At 46.1% G+C, this 19,330-nt stretch overlaps 2 protein-coding genes across 3 annotated transcripts in view; one reads left to right on the top strand and one right to left on the bottom strand.

The window, feature by feature from the left end:
- The window catches only part of LOC142829495 (uncharacterized), a 151,382-nt gene extending 140,248 nt beyond the window's left edge, over window positions 1–11,134 (bottom strand). The window contains exons 1-2 of the mRNA XM_075929175.1: window positions 11,028–11,134; window positions 9,575–10,955 (exon numbers count right to left, since the gene is read on the bottom strand). Coding sequence (XP_075785290.1) covers window positions 9,884–10,955; window positions 11,028–11,134 — 1,179 coding nt within the window. The 3' untranslated portion in view covers window positions 9,575–9,883. The remainder of the gene's footprint in view (window positions 1–9,574; window positions 10,956–11,027) is intronic.
- LOC112547435 (uncharacterized) lies at window positions 5,505–19,091 on the top strand. Of its 2 annotated transcripts, XM_075929280.1 has the most exons (6): window positions 5,505–5,646; window positions 7,732–7,789; window positions 12,125–12,185; window positions 13,341–15,578; window positions 15,651–16,663; window positions 18,950–19,091. In XM_075929280.1, exons 1-6 carry the CDS (start codon window positions 5,631–5,633, stop codon window positions 19,041–19,043), a joined length of 3,480 nt encoding a protein of 1,159 aa, XP_075785395.1. In that variant the 5' UTR covers window positions 5,505–5,630; the 3' UTR covers window positions 19,044–19,091. The 2 variants fall into 2 exon arrangements, with proteins under 2 accessions (XP_075785395.1, XP_025045393.2); XM_025189608.2 differs by having other exon boundaries at window positions 13,341–16,663.
- The last annotated feature ends 239 nt before the right edge of the window (window positions 19,092–19,330 follow it).

Here is a 19,330-nt window from a genome sequence, read left to right as displayed (position 1 = left end):
AAGAAGGCTACTTACAGCTCAAGACTTGGGTCCTTCGCTATAAAGCACACCAAACCAGCCACATAGAGCACTTCTGCTTGCCACACTGACCAGCAAGAAGTCACACAACCAACCCCCCTTAGCTCTGGTCTACAATACGGAGTTGTTTCAAAATAACTCCCCTTATTTTGAAGTTACAAGTGTAGCATCCTTGTTTACCAAGCCTGTTACTTCGAAATAACAGGCTGGTTATCTTGAAATAATAACTCCTGCTTTCCACAAATACTGCCTGAAAGATTTATGCAGATAACAATACCATGCTAGGAGTGTTTATATTACTGGTGTCCCAGGTTTGGGTAAACAGTACCCCAGGGGATCACAATTTTGTATCTATAATCACCTCTCCAAGGGGTGACAGAACAGGCCCCAGTCCCTCTTGCAAACCTGGTCGCTGACACATGTTTACTTCTGCATTTCCATTTACCCCAGAACCCTTGGAGAGCTGCACAAGCTGAGTATTCAGCGTTAGCCTTAAATGCTTGGATCTTTAAACATATGGGCTATGTCTAGACCTCCCTCTATTGCGCAAGAGAATATGCAAATGAGGCAAAGTGGTGAATATCGCTGCACCTCATTTGCATACTTAATGATCCGCCATTTTTGTGCAAGGGGCTTTTGTGTAAGAGCCATTCTGCCACTTTTTTTTAGGCAGAGTTTGCCTTTCTTTACTTATGACTATTTGATAAACTAGTTTTAAGGTAATTCTCCACCAAAATGAGTAACAAGTCACAAAATCCTTTGTTATGCCTAAAATCATTGGAAACATATTTTTAACAAACACATGGTGAAATTTCATAAACATGTCTCTTGTTATGGAGTTCATACACAATAAATTAGTATTCCCTTTTTCTAAAAGCTATGAACTTTGTCATAAACACACTGAACGGCTCCGACTGATTGATTTAAAATGTCTTTGTTTCAGCGTGTTAAACATGTAGCACTCTGGAATGGTAACTTTATAAAGGTTTAAGAACACATTTAAAATATTAAATCAGCTTAGAAAAACCGATTAAGAAAATGTAAAACAGAGAAAGTCTGCCTCATATATTCCATAACATCAAATGCTGCATTCAGCAGGATAGCTGACTTGTCCTTACTACAAAGGTTTTGCAAATAAATCTCTGACAAACTTCAAGCTATATCAAAAAACCCGTGACCGACATTTTTATTCCCAAATTTAGGGCATTTCATTAGGTATCTTCTTCATGTTCAGTCTTCACAATCTGGCATGCATTGGAAAACATGATCCATTTTCTTTAGAAAGAAATTTTAGAAGAGTGTTTTTTAGAATATTTACTACACTTAGGGTCACAGATTTGGCTGGAAGTGGTGAGCAGAGAGTGGGAGGGGAGGGAAGGAAAGAGGGAGACAGTGGAGGGGCCTGGGCTGAGTGGGGGTGTGGCCTAGGCAAAGGAGGGGTGGAGTATGGGTGGGGCCACAGTCTGGAGAACTTGCCTCTTCAAGCAGCGGCTTCACCCACAGCCCATGGATGCGCCCCATTTAGTAATCCCATTTTCAAATCCTGAGATTGGGCTTCAAGGTGAGAATCTCCTTTCCTTTGAAGGAACAGCAGCCTGTTTGACACTAGGCTACGAAGTGTAGGAACTGGAACTGGGGTATTAAATACCATTGATCTGGAATCATGAAAAAGCAAGGTTGGTGCCAGAGAAATCTTGCATAATATGGTAGCTATGAGACAGGAACATCAAATTGGAGAATTAGTCCAAACAGGCACATCGGGCAGCACATAAATCACACCCTCTGGGCAGAGTTTATCATGCGAGAAATGGCTGACCAATCTGCCCTGGCATTATGGTGCTCGGAGAAGCAAATATCATTGTTTCAAAGGCAAGAGAACTGGATTGGGTCAGAACTAGGGGTGCGGCCATTTTAGCCCCTCTGCTGAGTACGTACCATAAAGATATGTTCCTCCCATATGTACTAGTCCGGTAAAATTAATGTTCAGACCTTAAGCAGGATTGTCATGGTTCAAGGTCCCAACAATTCCAGGAAGTGGCCTTTATTTTGACATTTTCTGCCTTACCAAGAATTCAAGGTGGATCACCATTTGTTATGGACTTTGCTAATGTAGGTGAGAGAGTGATTGATTAATTAATTATGGTTACCATTTGATATAGGTGTAGTAGTTCAGGACAGCGATACAGTAAATTCAGGATTCATTGGTGTGACACCCTGACAGGTTTGCTCCATCAGTGATGCATGCATTTTCAATGCTTTGCACTAGTAGCTAGCATAATAGACTTCACGAGAGCCCCCAGAGACCACAGACACGGATAAGATACAAAGGCATCTGAGTCAGGTGTACTGTTGAACGAAGTACATTAATAGTCATTGGTAGCCAGATGGCTTCCGAGTCCCCATGCGTTTGTATTCACGATAATGGATGTGGCCATATTAATAGTATGGATTTCACTATTGCCCCCTAAGCCAGACAAAGAGATAAGTTGAGATACTCCAACATTTATAGACACATCTTCCCTATAATGTTATGCATTAATGACACGTTAGGTCCCTTTATACTTTCCTCCAAAACATTTACTACCTGTTGCTATACTTTCACTTTTGTGGTTTCAAACTGTTGTATCATATGCTCAACTGGGTGACCTTGTACTGTCTTGGTGGAATGTATTTACATATTTAATGTGCTTTAATCAGTGCTAGCAGTTTTAGTGCCAAGAGACACTGACTTGCTTGCAGGCAAATATCTGCTTTTAACATGGCCTGCCTCTTACTCATAGCATAGCTTTTCCTTACTTTGGTTCACCAGGCCCATGCTTCAGGCTCTTTCTTTCTCCTACAATAGGGTTTGCTGATGTAAGGAATAGCTGCTGAGAAATCTTGGGAATGATCAGAAAAGCTGAAACTCATATAGAGCAACTCCCTGAAAGCACAAGTTAAGCACTTGATTGATTGCAACACTTCTCTGCAAAACCCATGGACTCAAATGGGAGCCAAGGACTATCAGAGTAGGCAACTTTGGAATGATTTGTTTCATTTGTCCTGCCAGCTTCAGGGCATTGGAATCACGACCAACAGAACCTGCCCCCCCACCCTTCATGTCCAACCTAAGTGCCCACTAGATTGGTCCAAGCCTCTGATTGGTGACTATCACATCATTGGCGGGACAGTGTGTGTGAGTGTGTGCATGTGTGTGTGTGCTCTTTGCATTCTCAATAACCATGGCGTAATGCCTTTTACCATGAAAAGATTCCATGAACTTCTTATAAGCCTAACACCAGCACCTCAGGCAGTCACCTGCATCACCTGCCCATGAATATGGCCGTGGCTTAAAAGAAACACCTCATTCCTTACCCTTCTTGGAACAGCCCACGTGGACATGATAAATCCAATTGATATGTTGTTGGGATACTGTACATTACAAGAGTTGGTGTCAGTTATGTTTTATTAGCAGTCACTGTACTTTGGGGTGTTTTGCTAACAATCAGATAAGACTAGTACATGTTAATATATACACATCCAATGAATTCATATTTCTTGCTGTGCTCTTCCTACCTGTCTGCAAAGAGATGATCACAACCCACAGCCACGGTCTCCTGCCTTTCCCAATGACCTCATCTTGAAGCCTTCCAGCAAGCTGAAAGTATTCCTCCCTGGCGTTATGCCAAGCTTGTCTCTTACTTCCAAGCCTCTCCCTCTCAGAGACACTTCATAGAACTGGGATCTTTTGTTTCCCATGGCTGTGTTCCTGAAGGTTTCTTATGTTCTTCCAAAGCAATGAACCTGCCCCAGTCCCTTCACAAGCTCCTTATGGAGATCATGCCAATGCATATACAGACTCTATCTTTCTCCCTACAAGAGCAGCACCACCAGAGAAGAAATGTAAACTGGAACGTTGACTCTTTGAATTGCTAGTCTGTCTGTTCTGCTGTCCGAGCAAACAGCCAGGCAGAGCAGCTTGTGTAGCATGGATGGGACACATGTCCAGGAAAAACCCTGAGCACTGTTAGTAGGATTTGAGAATAGTGGAATTTTGGGAAAGGAAAGGTGTCTTGATTTTAATTTTGTCATTATTAATTGTAGATGTACAGGATCATTAAGTAATGCAATTTCTACGGAGAATGGGCTCCTAAAGGGGATAGTGCCAGGGAAGTGGGCCACTAGGACCCTCTTAAAAAGTGATTCGCTTTGGGACTCAATATGAGAACTCCTGTATAAAATTACTGCTCCTTTATGTCGTTTATGCTGACACAAAGTCATAGCTACAAATCTGAGTGAAACTGAAAAGTGCTTGCTCACCCGTGTAGTTTAGTCTGTTCCAGTTCTCCTACCGTTCCGGTCTCCCGGACACCTGGGGACCTTCCATTCAGCCATTCAACTAGCAGCTGTCACTTGTGCCTCCTCTTTCAACCCTCTTCCCCAAGTGGAACACTTGCACGTGTGGACTTTTGAACGTGACATGAGCACACAATGGTTTCTCTACTGCAAATAAGTGCTGCTTTGCATGAGGAAAGGCTGCAGACTCAGCCCCCTAGTTTTATGGATGAGCTGGGCAGTGAGCAAAAATACTAGGAGTCTTCATATGAGTGGAAAACAAAATGTCATTATGATGAAGTGTTACTTAAAAAAACCTGGCAATACCTAAACTGCTCGTTTTCATACTTAGCTACAGGTTATGCTGGACTTGTGCTGTCTGAAAGCATGGAGGCCTATCCACTATGTATTATGTGTATATATTTCACTATCATGTGGATTGCCAGCTTTAAAACTGATTTTTGTATAAGGAAGCTTTGACTGTACTCTCAGTTTAACAAATAATTAATGTGATTTTCCCCTGCTAGAGTCTTGCCTTGGCTGAGTTCTTCTAGGGTGAATCACTGAGAATCAATCACTATGAATCACAAGGAAACACCAGCAATTAACTGGTATCACTGTACTCTTTAAACAAAAAGAACCTCTGGGAAAATAATGCTTGGGGGATCCACATGATATGTTGTTGGGATACTGTACATTACAAGAGTTGGCTTTGTTATGCTTTATTAGCAGTCACTGTGCTTTGTGGTGTCTGGCTAACAATCAGATAAGACTAGTACATGTTAATATATACACAGCTAATGAAATCATATTTCTAGCTTTGCTCTTCCTGCCTGTCTGGAAAGAGATGGTCAGATGCACACTGCCAGCAGGCACACTGCACTGGTGAATCCCTACTGCGCGCAAACCAGGGTTTACACCGCTGAATCCACACTGGGCAGAGAGTGTATGACCGGATCCGCATCCATCCCATCACCCACGCTGCCCTGGAGGCGGAGATCCCATCCGCTTTAGCAGCCGCGGATGCAGCAGGACAGTGCGCACACAGTTTAGCCGCGCAATCCACGTTGCGCACTGATCGCGGACCCCGAAGCGCAGCAGCTAAAGGCGCCCGCGTTGTCGGTATTTGCCCGTCTGACGTCAGAAAAGCGCCTGGGGACGTCACGCGTGCCTTGAGTTTCCCACGGGGCAGGAGGGATGGAGGGGGTTAGTGCGCGGGGGGGAGCCGGCAGCCAGCGCCCCACATCGGCTGCCCGGCCCTCTGCGTGGGGCAGAGAGGGGCAGAGGCAGCTGATGCAATGGGGGAGACGAAAGGTGAGAAGGAGAGGGCTGTGCCCTGTGGGGCTTTCCTGCATAGAGAGCAGCTGCCCCACTTTGCCCCAGTGAGGGGGAGGCAGCAGCCGTGGGCACAGCTGCAATCTGCCTGCGCACCTCACTGGCGTCCCTGGCTGCATTCAGCCGTCAGCTGCCTAAGATTTATTTTAAATGGCACCCATTGCTGTAGCGCCCTGGTCTCCAACCAGTTCGGAAGCAGTAGTCACTATAGTGGCTACTGCTATAGGGAACTAGCCACGCTATTCTGAAAATGCTGGCGTCAACTAGCCATGTTATTGAAGCTAACTAGCCACACTCAACTGGCCAAACTGCTGCATGTGGCTACTGGCTAGCATGTTGGGCATCATGGCCATAGCATCTAGGGGGCAATTAAAGTCCAGACCTGTCTATAGGAGTCTCAGTCCAAGTCAGTTGTCCCAGAATACTAAACCTTGGGATGACAGGCGCACATTTACCAGTTGGATTACTGAAAGGCCTCCCAGAACTAATGTGTTTTACAGTAAAAACTTGCCACATCCCAGAAAGGGGGAAATTTGGATCAGTTCTGGACATGCTATCTGGACACCTCAATCCAAGCAAGTCCATGTGGCAAAACCCCAGGAAAGCTTTAGTAAGCCCTGAAGTCTGAGGGTGTGTGTTTACACTTGTTTCACATCCTTCTCTGAAGGTTGTTGGAAACATATTTTGTTCTGGGTTTAAACAGGTTCAAGGAGTCTATGTATTTAGCTTGGTGTATGGTTACAGTGCTTGAAAAGCCAGTGGCATGTTTAGAGTACCTGTGTGTGAGCCTATGGTGTTTCACTCCTCTGATGTCTCCTGAGCAGCTCAACAAATCCATTAATTTTGCATCATGCTCTAAAGTTATATCAAGTCAGAACAGAGATACCTAAACCTTATTTCATTAAGGACCATTTCATTATTATTATATAATGCTACATCATTTATGGAAAATGTCGGGGGTCCTTTTACAGTAGTGGTTCCAGATTACCTAATTGTCCCAAGATTCTTGTGTGACTTTTTTTTAGAACAACCATTGTACTATATAACTTCATTTTGCATAGTATCTTTCATTCAAACTGTATCCCAAATTACTTTGCTGAGTTCAAGACTACAGCAACAGCAGAAAGAGAGGGAAAACAAACTAAGCAGAGAGAAAATGTATGTTTCCACCAGTTGTTTGAAATGAGCCCAATAAGGGAGAGGCAGAGAGATACAAGCAGACGGTAGCAGCAAAGGAGCCTTCTTCACTGCCAGCACCCAATTGCATGGAGGGAAGGAGAGAAGGCCAAATTAAAACAAGAGATGGGAAAAGTGAAAGGAGGGAGGACAGACAAAAGCTGTGAGATTGGCATTACAGGGATAGGAGACAAAATTATAATTTAGAACTGGATTTTGCAATGCATGTGGAGTAACATTGTTTGATGATAAAATTAATTTGGTCATGTCTCCCCACCTCCCAAAATACTCTCTTAACAGAAACTAATGACTTTTAAGGTTTCTTTTTTATTGAATGGCCTTGTTTGCAAGAGTTTTCTCTGTTGTTAATATTGCTGGGCTAGCCAGGTGAGAAAGTTCTAGTGTAGTCTGACTCTGCTAGTCCTTTTCAGTGCTATGTCAACCTGGCCCTCTTAAAGAAAGCTGACATAGTGGCCTCACATTGCAGTGGTGGCCCTCTTTTGTAAACATTCTGTACTATAGCCATAGCTTATGTTTATAGTTAGCACTGGTTGCTCAGTTTAGGCTTGTAGAACTCAGCCAGAATCAGGGGCGTACTCACTGTGGCGTACATTTTTAATGGTGAGTGTAATCAATCATTGAATCTCCATCACTGACAATTTTTAAATCAAGATTGGATTTTTTCCCCTAAAATATATGCTATAGGAATTATTTGGGGGACATTCTATAGCCTATATTATACAGGAGGTCAAACTAAATGTCTCTTTGGACTTTGGGAATCTATAACTGAATTGTTTTCCAGCTTTAGCGTACATTGGAATCCCTGGGATGAATAAACTGGAAAGCAAAACCTACACTGTCCTTCTGTCTCTTCTGTTCTGCTTACAGGGAGCTGGAAACAATGCTTTTGCTGTGCTGGCCCTCCACAAACAAAATCTTCAATAAGGTAAGCCACATTTCTGTTTCCAAAACCTGTCTACACTTCAAAGTTTTGTTGGATTGTCTGTGGTGGCAGATAGTGTGTGGGGGGGGGAAAAAACCTGATATCGCAGCGGTGACAGCAGAAACCCTCATGTATATGCAATTATAATACCAAAACACCCTTTTGCTGGTGTAGTTTATTTTGTTCAGGGAACTGGTATAAGCAGTAAGAACTCTTTTGCCAATGTAAACTGTATCTCTACTCTTGTGTTTTTCCAGTATAATTATGTAGGGAATCTTCTAGTGTAGGCAAGGTTGTAAGGCTGGCTTGAGATATGGGGATGGGAAGGGAGAGATGGGAACCTTCAATAGAGAAATGTTGACATCTCCAGAGCAGGTCTGCTTTCCATGGCTTTGTTCTGCCCTTTGATGGAGGGTTGAGTGGTGTTGCACAGGACAACAATACATTGGATACAAAGGTGCTGCAGGAGTTAACATTTTGGCTTTGTCTGTACTGCAGGGTTTTTGTGCAAGAAGCCTTTTGCGAAAAAGTTCTTGCGCAAAAACTCATTTAGACCTCAAAGTGCATCGCTTTTTGCGCAAGAGAGCATCCACACTGCATGGATATTCTTGCGCAAGAAAGCTCTGATGGCCATTCACAGAGTGGCCATCAGAGCACCTGTGCTTTTTCCTATAAGGATTTCTTGCACAAAAACCCCTCTGGAGCATCCACACCTGCCGTTTTGCGCAAGAGCTGTAGCACAAAAAGAAGTTATTCCTCGTGGGGAGAGGAATAACTCTACTGGCAAAAGCCCTCTGTTCTGTCAATTTACTTGCGCAAGTACGCGCTTGATGTGTGGACAGTCTGCTGGTTTTTGCACAAAAATGGCCATTTTTGCACAAAAACCTTGTAATGTAGACATAGCCTTACAGTTTGAGATTGTCGGAAGGAAGTAAATGTCTGATTGTTTATGAGCACACTTATGCATACCAGCATGTAGGGATCACTTCATCCTTCACTGAAATGCAGCCACTTCTGTGGTAGAACATGGTAGCTGTTTAATTGCTCACAGAAACACTAGGCAGCACTTTAAGAAAGGAAGGGTGCTGTGATTATGGCCTATTGTTTTTTCCCTTTTCCTTATTGTGCTGCTGTAGTTGCTTACCTTTTGCATTTGTTACACTCCCTTGCAATCCTTAGACAAGAAAATGCACTCTTGGCAATTTATTTTTGTCCCCCAAAAAAGTTGGGAACTAAAATACAATAATTCTGAGTGTTCGTCTTTATAAAATGCACTTGTCCTTTGCTCCCGAGTCATTTATAATGCCATGCAAAAATTCAAACTGACTCTGCTCAACCATAATGATTCTTCCCAATCCATAAAATCCACAGTCTTTCCTCTCAGCCCTTCTCTCCCATCCACCCATCTTCCTGGAAGTAGCATGGGAAATGGTTGCTCCTTGCAACACACTGCGAAGGTCAGCACATTCCGGCCTCGCTGGTCCCAGACTCTTTAGCATCTGACCCAGTTCAAAGCAGATAAAGCTTGGAACCCACCTTCCTGAGACAGTGCTCACAGCCGCTAGAGGCTAATGCAGTACTAGGATACTAAGGTAGGTACGAGCGACCAGGAGTCCTGTAGCACCTTATAGACTAACCAACGTGACCTGCCAGTGTCCCCCGGGGGACAGAGGCTCCAAGGAAGGCCAGAATGGGGTTAGAAGGGCTCAAGGGGAGCCCCAATCCATGAGGCTGTCATCCCTTAAGTCCTGTTCCCCTCCCAGCCGTGCATCCCCCTTGTGTCCTTACCTGCAGGGAAGGTCCTGCAGCATCCAGCTGTGTCCTCTCCCTGGCTCCAGCTTGCAGGTGCCCGCAGGGGCAAGAGGCCGTCTTGCTGCCCTGGGTGCTGGCACTCGGGTTGTCCCAGCGGGCTCAGCGCAGGGCAAGGCTGTGTGTGGGCTGAGCAGAGCGGAGTCCCGGGGGGCTCTCCTGGCCTCGCTGTGGAGAGCGCGCGTGAGCGCAGGGCCGGCCGCCGAGGTAAAACCATGAGGCAGGAGCTCTGTGCCCAGCCCAGGGCGGGCGGCGGGTTTGCAATCCCTGCCTGGCGCCCGGCGGGTCTCAGGCGTCCCTGCACGGCAGCCCCCCTCCGACCACACTGTGACGCCGAGGCGAGGGGCTGCAGCCCAGACGCTGCCCGCCGGGGGAGAGGGGCGGAGCCTGGGCCCTGCTGTCCTGTGGGGGAGGTGGGAGGGAGGACCAAGCCCTACTGCTCCCGGTGTGAGGGGGAGGGGTGGCCCCTGAGCTCTGCTGCCCCCGGTGTGAGGGGGAGGGATGGCCCCCGGTGTGAGGGGGAGGGGCGGCCCCTGAGCTCTGCTGCCCCCGGTGTGAGGGGGAGGGGTGGCCCCCGGTGTGAGGGGGAGGGGCGGCCCCCAAGCTCTGCTGCCCCCGGTGTGAGGGGGAGGGGCGGCCCCCGGTGTGAGGGGGAGGGGCGGCCCCCAAGCTCTGCTGCCCCCGGTGTGAGGGGGAGGGGCGGTCCCCGAGCTCTACTGCCGCCGGTGTGAGGGGAAGGGGCGGCCCCTGAGCTCTGCTGCCCCCGGTGGGAGGGGGAGGGGCGGCCCCCGAGCTCTGCTGCCGCCGGTGTGAGGGGGAGGGGCGGCCCCTGAGCTCTGCTGCCCCCGGTGGGAGGGGGAGGGGCGGCCCCCGAGCTCTGCTGCCCCCGGTGGGAGGGGGAGGGGCGGCCCCCGAGCTCTGCTGCCCCCGGTGGGAGGGGGAGGGGCGGCCCCCGAGCTCTGCTGCCCCCGGTGGGAGGGGGAGGGGCGGCCCCCGAGCTCTGCTGCCCCCGGTGGGAGGGGGAGGGGCGGCCCCCGAGCTCTGCTGCCCCCGGTGTGAGGGGGAGGGGCGGCCCCCGAGCTCTGCTGCCCTGGTGTGAGGGGAGGGAGCCGCCCCTGAGCTCTGTGTCCCCGGTGTGAGGGGAAGGGGCCGCCCCCAGCTCTGCTGCCCTTGGTGTGAGGGGTGGGGGCTGGCCCCCGATCTCTGCTTGCCCCCGATGTGAGGAAAGGGGACCAGCGCCCGAGCTCTGCTGCCCCCGGTGTGAGGAGAAGGGGGCTGGAGGTCAAGCTCTGCCGCCCCAGTGTGAAGAGAGGGGGCCAGCGCCTGAGCTCTGCTGCCCCCAATGGGGATGAAAATCAGTCTTCAGCTCCAGATCTCAGCAAGTCTAATTCTGGCCCTGGCAGCCCCAGTAAAATGGGGTTAGAACAAGGACCCATGTTCTGGTCCACCTGATCCCCAGTGTGAGAACTGCTGATAGCCCGGACTCTGTTTGCCATAGCCCTCATAGGCTCTGCCAAGCAGAGAATAGCTGGAGCGCATTATGTTCTGGCTCCAGCTCCTTTGCGCCCCCTGCCCTGACATGAACCCTGCATCAGAGGCTGGGGACTGGCTTAATACTTCTCCACCAGCTCTCCACCAGCGGGGGAGATGGCCTGGCTAAACAATAGCAGCCAAGTGTGAAGTAGAACATCCTTGAGGTTGCTCTACTTTATTGTGGGCTCTTATGATTTTAGAGTTAGCTGCAAAGAGGGCTTGAAACAATTTTGCCCTCACCTCTGGCCCTCTGTTCAACAAAGGTGAGCCAGATGAGAGATTCCAGCTCATAAAGCATGTTCAGACCTTGGTTATTAAAGATGGAAATTTAGAAAGGAAAATGTGTGTTTGGTTGTTTATAGGATAGGGAAGAGTTGCAAAATCGCCAGTCTCTGGTCTAGTGAGTATACAATAATCTAGGGGTGAATTTTTGGACCTATTTAAGTCAATGGCAAAACCTCCATTAATGTCAGTGGGAGGGGAGAAGGCAGGATTTCACATGTGAAAAGACGTGCTAGGTGGATAAAATCAACATGCCTTGAAGAAAAGGTTTGGGGTTGAAGTTTGGAAGATGAAGTTACAATGAAAGGAAGGGAGGTTAGTACGAAAGCTTAAGTCTCTGCTTGCTGGTTGCCAACAGGAGAGATTTACAGGTGTTATAGCAAAGGCAGGTTTTGAGGAGGGACTGAAAGATAATAAGGAAACCACTTTATAAATTAGTATAGGGAGGTTTTCCTACACATAAGCGGTGGCAAGGGAGAAAGCACACCTCAACAAGTAGCATCCTTTCCTGTGACAAACTTGGAGGGAAAGACATTTTGCTTTAAGTCACCCCAAAAGTGTTAGAATCTGTTTGGGGTCATGTCCTCCTTATTTTAAAGATTTTTCTCTGTTGTGTATTATGATTGCTGTGTATTAATTTATTGTATTAATTAAATGCACCATTGCTGAGAGATTAACAGGGTCTGAATCTCTCTGTCCCATCCTGTACTGCAGTATAAATATAAGCAATGCTGAGCCAGAGGACCTTCCTGAGGAGGCAGAAGAAATAAAACAGGTAAATATTTGCATGAGCAGACACACTGGTGAGTGATAGCTTTAATTACACATGTCCTTTTAAGTAAATAATGGACCACACATATATATTTAATCCCATGGGTTGAGTGCACTTTGAGCAGCATGTTAATAAGTTATTAATAAGTTGCGTATTAGTAAGTTGCCTAGGGAGGTTGTGGAATCTCCATCACTGGAGATATTTAAGAGCAGGTTAGATAGACCTCTATCAGGGATGCTGTAGATGGTACTGGGATGACCTCTCGAGTCCCTTCCAGTTCTAGTGTTCGATGATTCCCTACAGCCCATCAGCTAAATTCAGTGTGATAAACATAGACATAATCTGAAGTGCCTTTGGGTTATAATATCATAGAAATCATATACTTGAGAAGGTCATAGCGACCAGCCCTGTAGCTGAGGCAGGACCTAGTAAACCTAGACTATCCCTGATAGGTGTTTGTCCAACTCGTTCTTAAAAACCTTCAATGAGGGGGATTCTACAACCTCCTTTGGAAGACTATTCCAGATCTTTGCTACCCGTTATTTTTCCTAATAATGAGCTGGTTATTTCAAAATCTGTGCTCCTGCTTTCCTCAAGGAATAATGGTTATTTCAAAATAGTTATTTCGAAATAATGTTAGTGTGGACATTCCGTTGCTGCTATTTCAAAATAACGACTTCCCAGAGTAATTACAAGTAATTACTCCCCAGGGCTTCTTGGGGCTCGAAGTGGAGGTAGCGCATCCACAATAACGGAGCCTGCTTCAGACTAATTTCGAGACTCCCCCATACTGGGGACATGCTATTTCAATTTTGTTATTTTGAGAGTTGTTTCAAATTTAGTTATTTCAAAGTAATTTCCTAGTGTAGACATCCAAGATGAGCTGCTCAGATGCTGATGTCTGTCTTTTGCCCAAATAATGATCATAGCCTCCACCTAATTCTTATTGCTCCAGCAATGGATAGGGGCCCTACCTTGTGCCATGTTGCTGTACCACCTGCCTGTAGGTCTCTTTGCCTAGTCTTTATTTTGTTGGCATGTGTGGGTCACTATGCCAAGCCAACAGGGCTGGAGGACTTTTTACCACTGGAGCTTCTCTTTTGCTTTGAAAAGATAGATGGCCATGTTTATATGTGGTTTGGTTTTTGTCTTCTACAGCAAATTACAGATGGGCCATTCTACACTGAGGTCCAGGTGCAAACCTCCTACGTTGAAATACCACCTGGAGAGAAGTGGCGTTGGTCACGATTACAAACAGAAGCTCAGGTGCAAACCTCAGATATTGAACTAACAGAAGAAACTTTCCTCCCATTTGAAAGTGAGGTCCAGGTGCAAACCTCAGATCTTGAAACATCAGAGGAGGAGACTTCATTGCCATCACTAACGGACGCCCAGGTGCAAACTTCACGTATTGAAGTACTAGATACAGAGATTTTATTCCCCATAGAAAGTGAGCCCCTGGAGCAGCCCTCAGATCTTGACTTTCAAGACATTCAGGTGAAGAATTTATTCCCATTATTTGTTGAAGTTGAAGTGCAAACCTCATACGTAGACATACCAGCAGGGAATAAGTGGCGTTCTGCACGACTCCAAGCAGACGCTCAAGTGCAAACCTCAGATCATGAATTGTTGAAGACACTTTCTTCTCTCTCACAAAAAGAAGCCCAGGTGCAAACTTCCAAACTCTCAGTAGATGAAACAGAAGAAGTGCCCTCACAAGCTGAGGCCCAGGTGCAAACTTCAGCACTTGAATTAACAGAAGTGGAGGAGGCGGTGCCCTCCCTGATAGAAGAACAGCCTGTCCCTACAACCCAAAGTGAAGCTGCTGTGCAAACCTCATATGTAGACATTCCAGCAGGGAATAATTGGCGTTCGTCACGGTTACAAGTTGAGGCCCAGGTACAGACCTCAAGTATTGAGTTACTGAAAAAGCTTTCTTCTACATTGCTAACCAAGGCTCAGGTTCAAAAATCAGACCTTGCAGTAACAGAACAAGTGCCTCTTTCTGCTTCAGTAGCCGAGGCCCAGGTGCAAACCTCGAAACTAGAAGTAACAGGAGCCGAGGGAGTACCTCTTTCCCCTTCACTAACTGATGCCCAAGTGCAAACCTCCAAACTTGTGTTAGTAGAAGTAGAAGAGGAGGCGGCCCCATGCCCAATAGAAGAAGTCTCTCTCCCTGTGACTGTAGCAGAAGCTGCAGTGCAAACCTCATATGTCGATATACCAGCAGGGAATAAGTGGCGTTCATCACGGCTACAAGCTGAGGCCCAGGTGCAGACCTCAAGGATTGAGCTACTGCAGAAGCTTTCTTCCCTATCGCTAACCAAGGCCCAAGTGCAAACCTCCAAACTTGCATTAGCAGAAGCAGAGCCGGTGCCTCTTTCCCCCTCACTAACTGAGGCCCAGGTGCAAACCTCCGAACTTGCATTAGTAGAAGCAGAGGAGGAGGAGGAGGCCACATTCCCAATAGAAGAAGACTCTCTCCCCGTAACTGTAGCGGAAGCTGCAGTGCAAACCTCGTACATCGATATACCAGCAGGGAATAAGTGGCGTTCATCACGGCTACAAGCTGAGGCCCAGGTGCAGACCTCAAGGATTGAACTACTGAAGAAGCTTTCTTCCCTATCGCTAACCGAGGTCCAGGTGCAAACATCTAAACTAGAAGTAACAGGAGCGGAGGAGGTGCCTCGTCTCCCCTCACTAACTGAGGCCCAGGTGCAAACCTCCAAACTTGCAATAACAGAAGCAGAGGAGGAGGAGGAGGCCACATTTCCAATAGAAGAAGACTCTCTCCCTGTAACTGTAGCGGAAGCTGCAGTGCAAACCTCGTACATCGATATACCAGCAGGGAATAAGTGGCGTTCTGCACGGCTACAAGCTGAGGCCCAGGTGCAGACCTCAAGGATTGAGCTACTGAAGAAGCTTTCTTCCCCATCGGTAACTGAGGTCCACGTGCAAACGTCCAAACTGGAAGTAACAGGAGCAGAGGAGGTGCCTCGTCTCCCCTCACTAACCGAGGTCCAAGTGCAAACGTCGAAACTAGAAGTAACAGGAGCGGAGGAGGTGCCTCGTCTACCCTCACTAACTGAGGCCCAGGTGCAAACCTCCGAACTTGCCGTAACAGAAGTAGAGGAGGAGGAGGTCCCATTCCCAATAGAAGAAGTCTCTCTCCCCGTAACTGTAGCGGAAGCTGCAGTGCAAACCTCATATGTCGATCTACCAGCAGGGAATAAGTGGCGTTCATCACGGCTGCAAGTTGAGGCCCAGGTACAGACCTCAAGGGTTGAGCTACTGAAGAAGCTTTCTTCCCTATCGCTAACCGAGGTCCAGGTGCAAACGTCGAAACTAGAAGTAACAGGAGCGGAGGAGGTGCCTCGTCTCCCCTCACTAACCGAGGTCCAAGTGCAAACGTCGAAACTAGAAGTAACAGGAGCGGAGGAGGTGCCTCGTCTCCCCTCACTAACCGAGGCCCAAGTGCAAACGTCCAAACTTGCATTAGCAGAAGCAGAGCAGGTGCCTCTTTCCCCCTCACTAACTGAAGCCCAGGTGCAAACCTCCAAACTTGCAATAACAGAAGTAGAGGAGGAGATGGCCCCATTCCCAAAAGAAGAAACCCCTCTCACCATAACTGTAGCGGAAGCTGCAGTGCAAACCTCATATGTTGATCTACCAGCAGGGAGTAAGTGGCGTTCATCACGGTTACAAGCTGAGGCCCAGGTGCAGACCTCAAGTATTGAGTTACTGAAGAAGCTTTCTTCTCCATCGGTAACCAATGTCCAGGTGCAGACATCCAAACTAGAAGTAACAGGACCAGAGAAGGTGCCTCTTCCCCCGTCACTAACTGAGGCCCAGGTGCAAACTTCCAAACTTGCAGTAACAGAAGCAGAGACGGCATTTCCTGTCCCATCACAAACTGAAGTTCACATGCAGTCTTCATATTTTGAAGCACCAGAGGTGGAGGATGAGATGCCTGCTACTCCAATCAAAGAGAGGCCCCTCCCCCTAACTCTGATGGCAGCCCAGACGCAAACTTCGTATGTGGACATACCAGCAGGGAATAAGTGGCGTTCGTCACGACTGAAAGTTGAGGCCCAAGTGCAAACCTCTAAGCTTGAATTGCCAGAGGCAAAAGAGAAATCTCCTTCCCCATCCCCAAAACAGGCCAAGATACAAACTTCCAGGGTTGAAATAACAAAAGCAAAAGCGGTCCCACTGACTCCCCCAGATGTTAAAATAGTAGATGAGCGGACACTGAAGGAGGAAGTGGAGGTGAAGCATCCGCCCTCTGAATATGTCGAGGCCCAGGTGCAGACCTCGTATGTTGAAATACCTGTGGGGAAGAAGTGGCGTTCGTCCCGTTTATGTACCGAGACCCAGGTGCAAACTTCGTATCATGAACTCCCAGTTACAAAGAGCAAGACTTTGCCCCCCAAAGCCACTGGGGTAGCTAAGAAGGCCACTGAGCGTACATCATCAAAGAAGTAAGTAGAGAAAGCTACTTCTGCCATACTTTCCTGATTGTAGGGCTGAGCATCATATATCTTTTTTTCAAGACCAACATTATAGAAAGCTAATACACTGTCAGGCTTTGCATAGATTTGAAAGGATTTGGTTGAAAGTTAGCTGTGAAGTCATTTAGCCACCTATTTAGAAAACCTTGTAGCTTTTTGTACCAGTACATTCTTTATATCTATAGATTCAGAAGATTTGAGGCTAATAGGCCATTTGATCATTGAATCAGACCTTCTGTATAGCCTAGGCCATTACATGTCGTCCAGTTATTCCTGTGCTTAGCACAATAACTTGTGTTTGGTTAAAGCACCTCTTCCAGAAAGACACCCAGGATACCCTCGACACTACAGCCCAGATTGGCGCTTTGAGATCAATCCACTGATGGTTGATTAAGGGTACATCTACACTGCAACACTATTTTGAAATAACTAGCGCTATTCCAAAATAACTTAGTCTGCGTATACACAGGAGGCAGGTATTTCGAAATAGTGTCAAAATACCATCAAGCTGGAGGACTTCTTGCTCCAACTCCTGTAACCCTCATTGTATAAGGAATAAGGGAAGTCGGAGGAAGAGTGCTCTATTTCAAAATAAGTGCTGTGTAGACAAAATAAGATACACAATTGACATAGCTCAATTTGCATAGCTTATTTTGAGTTAAGCCCTGCAATTTAGGCACGCCCTTAGTGGGTCTAATTCTCCTAGCATCCCTGTTACTCTACCCTAGATGAGACGCGTAAGGGAAGTGACAGAAGAGTTTTTCCCATCATGATATAGAGCCCACAGTAACTCAACTTAAAGTATGTTGACTCCAGCTATGTTATTCAAGTAGCTGGAGTTGCGTAGCTTACGTTGACTTTTAGTTGCAATGCTGATGGAGCCCCAGTGTTGATTGGGAGACATTAAGAAATGGATAATTCACCACTTCCCTTGATAGTTTGTTCTAATCACCCTCCTTGTTAAAAAAAAATTGTCTTTTGGCTTCAGCTTCCTCCCTACCATTAGTTCTTATAATGTCTTTCTCTTCTGATTAAAGAAACCTTTAGTACCTGTTATTTTCTCCTTGTGGAGATTCTTACATACTGTAATCAAATCCTCTCTCTAGCTTCCTTTTGATAACTAAGCATCTCTGTAAGTCTCTCATTGCAAGGCATTTTCATCAGCCCTCATATTATTTTGTGGAACTTTTTGGTACCTTCAATTTTTCAACATCTTTTTTAAAATATGGATGTGACCATAGATGCAGTATTCCTATATTGGTCTCACCAATGCTATATACAGAGGCAAAATCCCCTCCTAAAGCGTATTTATTACTCCCTTCTGTACGTGCTCAAAGATCTAGATATCTGGAGACTGGTAATGGGATGATTTGGAGGTATTTCCCAGCTGTCTGAAAGAGTTCGTTGTAGCATTCAGTGCATAGCCCTTTTGTATGTTCAGATAGACTGAATTTTAACCAAAGAGTGGGTTGAGTTGACTTAAATACAGCCAACATGTTGATTAATTGTGTGTGTGTGACTATTTTGCTCATCCTCTTTAGGCACTTGGTGTATATTTATTTTTTATTATAAAATAAATACATTTATTGGATTGGTTAAAATTAAGCGCTTTCAAGATGAAAAGCACTAAATATATCTACTAAAGAATTCTTATTATTGTGATTTATTTGCATGTGGAGTATACTTCCTTTTCCCTTTCTAATTATTCCAGTTGCTGCAAATAACCAGCATTTCCTGCTAGAGAGTGGTCTTACCAGTGTCTTATCTCTCTCTCATCCCTAATCAAAATTAGTCAGTTTGAACCCTGATTGGTAGTTTGAGGTATTTGTCAGCTAGTGATGGGTCAGAGGCAGAAGCATTTATTTAGTATACCCTGAAACTATGGGGATGTGGATGGGAAAGTCTCCTATCTAAACCACCGCTATTCCTAGAGCAAAATCCCGAGGAACAAGGTTTTGAAGAAGCAAAAATAAACAAACATTAGAATTTGCCCAAAGCTATCATCAGTATTTATAGATGTGTTAATTTATACAAAGTGAGGTTTTCAAAGCAACCTAAAGGATTTGAATGCTCCAGTCTCATTAATTTTGGCAAGTATTGGTTGTTCCTATTTGTTGAAGGATTCTCAGTTGCTGGATTTGATAGTAATCCCAGACAAAAAATAAGGTGACATGACTTAAGGATTGACAATGAGTCTATTGTCACAAGGCATGAATAGTTAAAGCCTTTCCTTTATTGTTTCTTTTTTTGTTGCAGATTAGCAAAAACTCCAACACGAGCAACACCGATATCTGTGCACTTACATGTAAAGATGACCCCACGACGCCGGAATGCCAATAAAAAGAACTAGTAAAATCTTGAATTTAAACAAATAAAACCTTGTAAAATAACAAAATTTACCCTGTGAGATTTTCACACTGTGTGAAGGCACAGGGCCATGCCCCTAATTAGTGTATATAGGTTGAATCGCTCTGGTCTGGCAACTTCCATGGTCCAGCATGATTTTAATTAGCCAGATGTCCACTTATCATGGGTGTGGCCAAGTTTCCTGTGGTCCTGAAAAAGTTGTTTACAGCCACCAGTCCCGGCTCTCAGTGTTCTTTGTTGTTCTGTGCAGTTAATTAGCTCTAAATTACC

Source organism: Pelodiscus sinensis, chromosome 5 (genome assembly GCF_049634645.1).
Source record: "Pelodiscus sinensis isolate JC-2024 chromosome 5, ASM4963464v1, whole genome shotgun sequence".
NCBI lineage: Eukaryota > Metazoa > Chordata > Testudines > Trionychidae > Pelodiscus > Pelodiscus sinensis.
The sequence above is the reverse complement of the archived record's forward strand: the minus strand, read 5'-3'. Positions and strand labels throughout refer to the sequence as shown.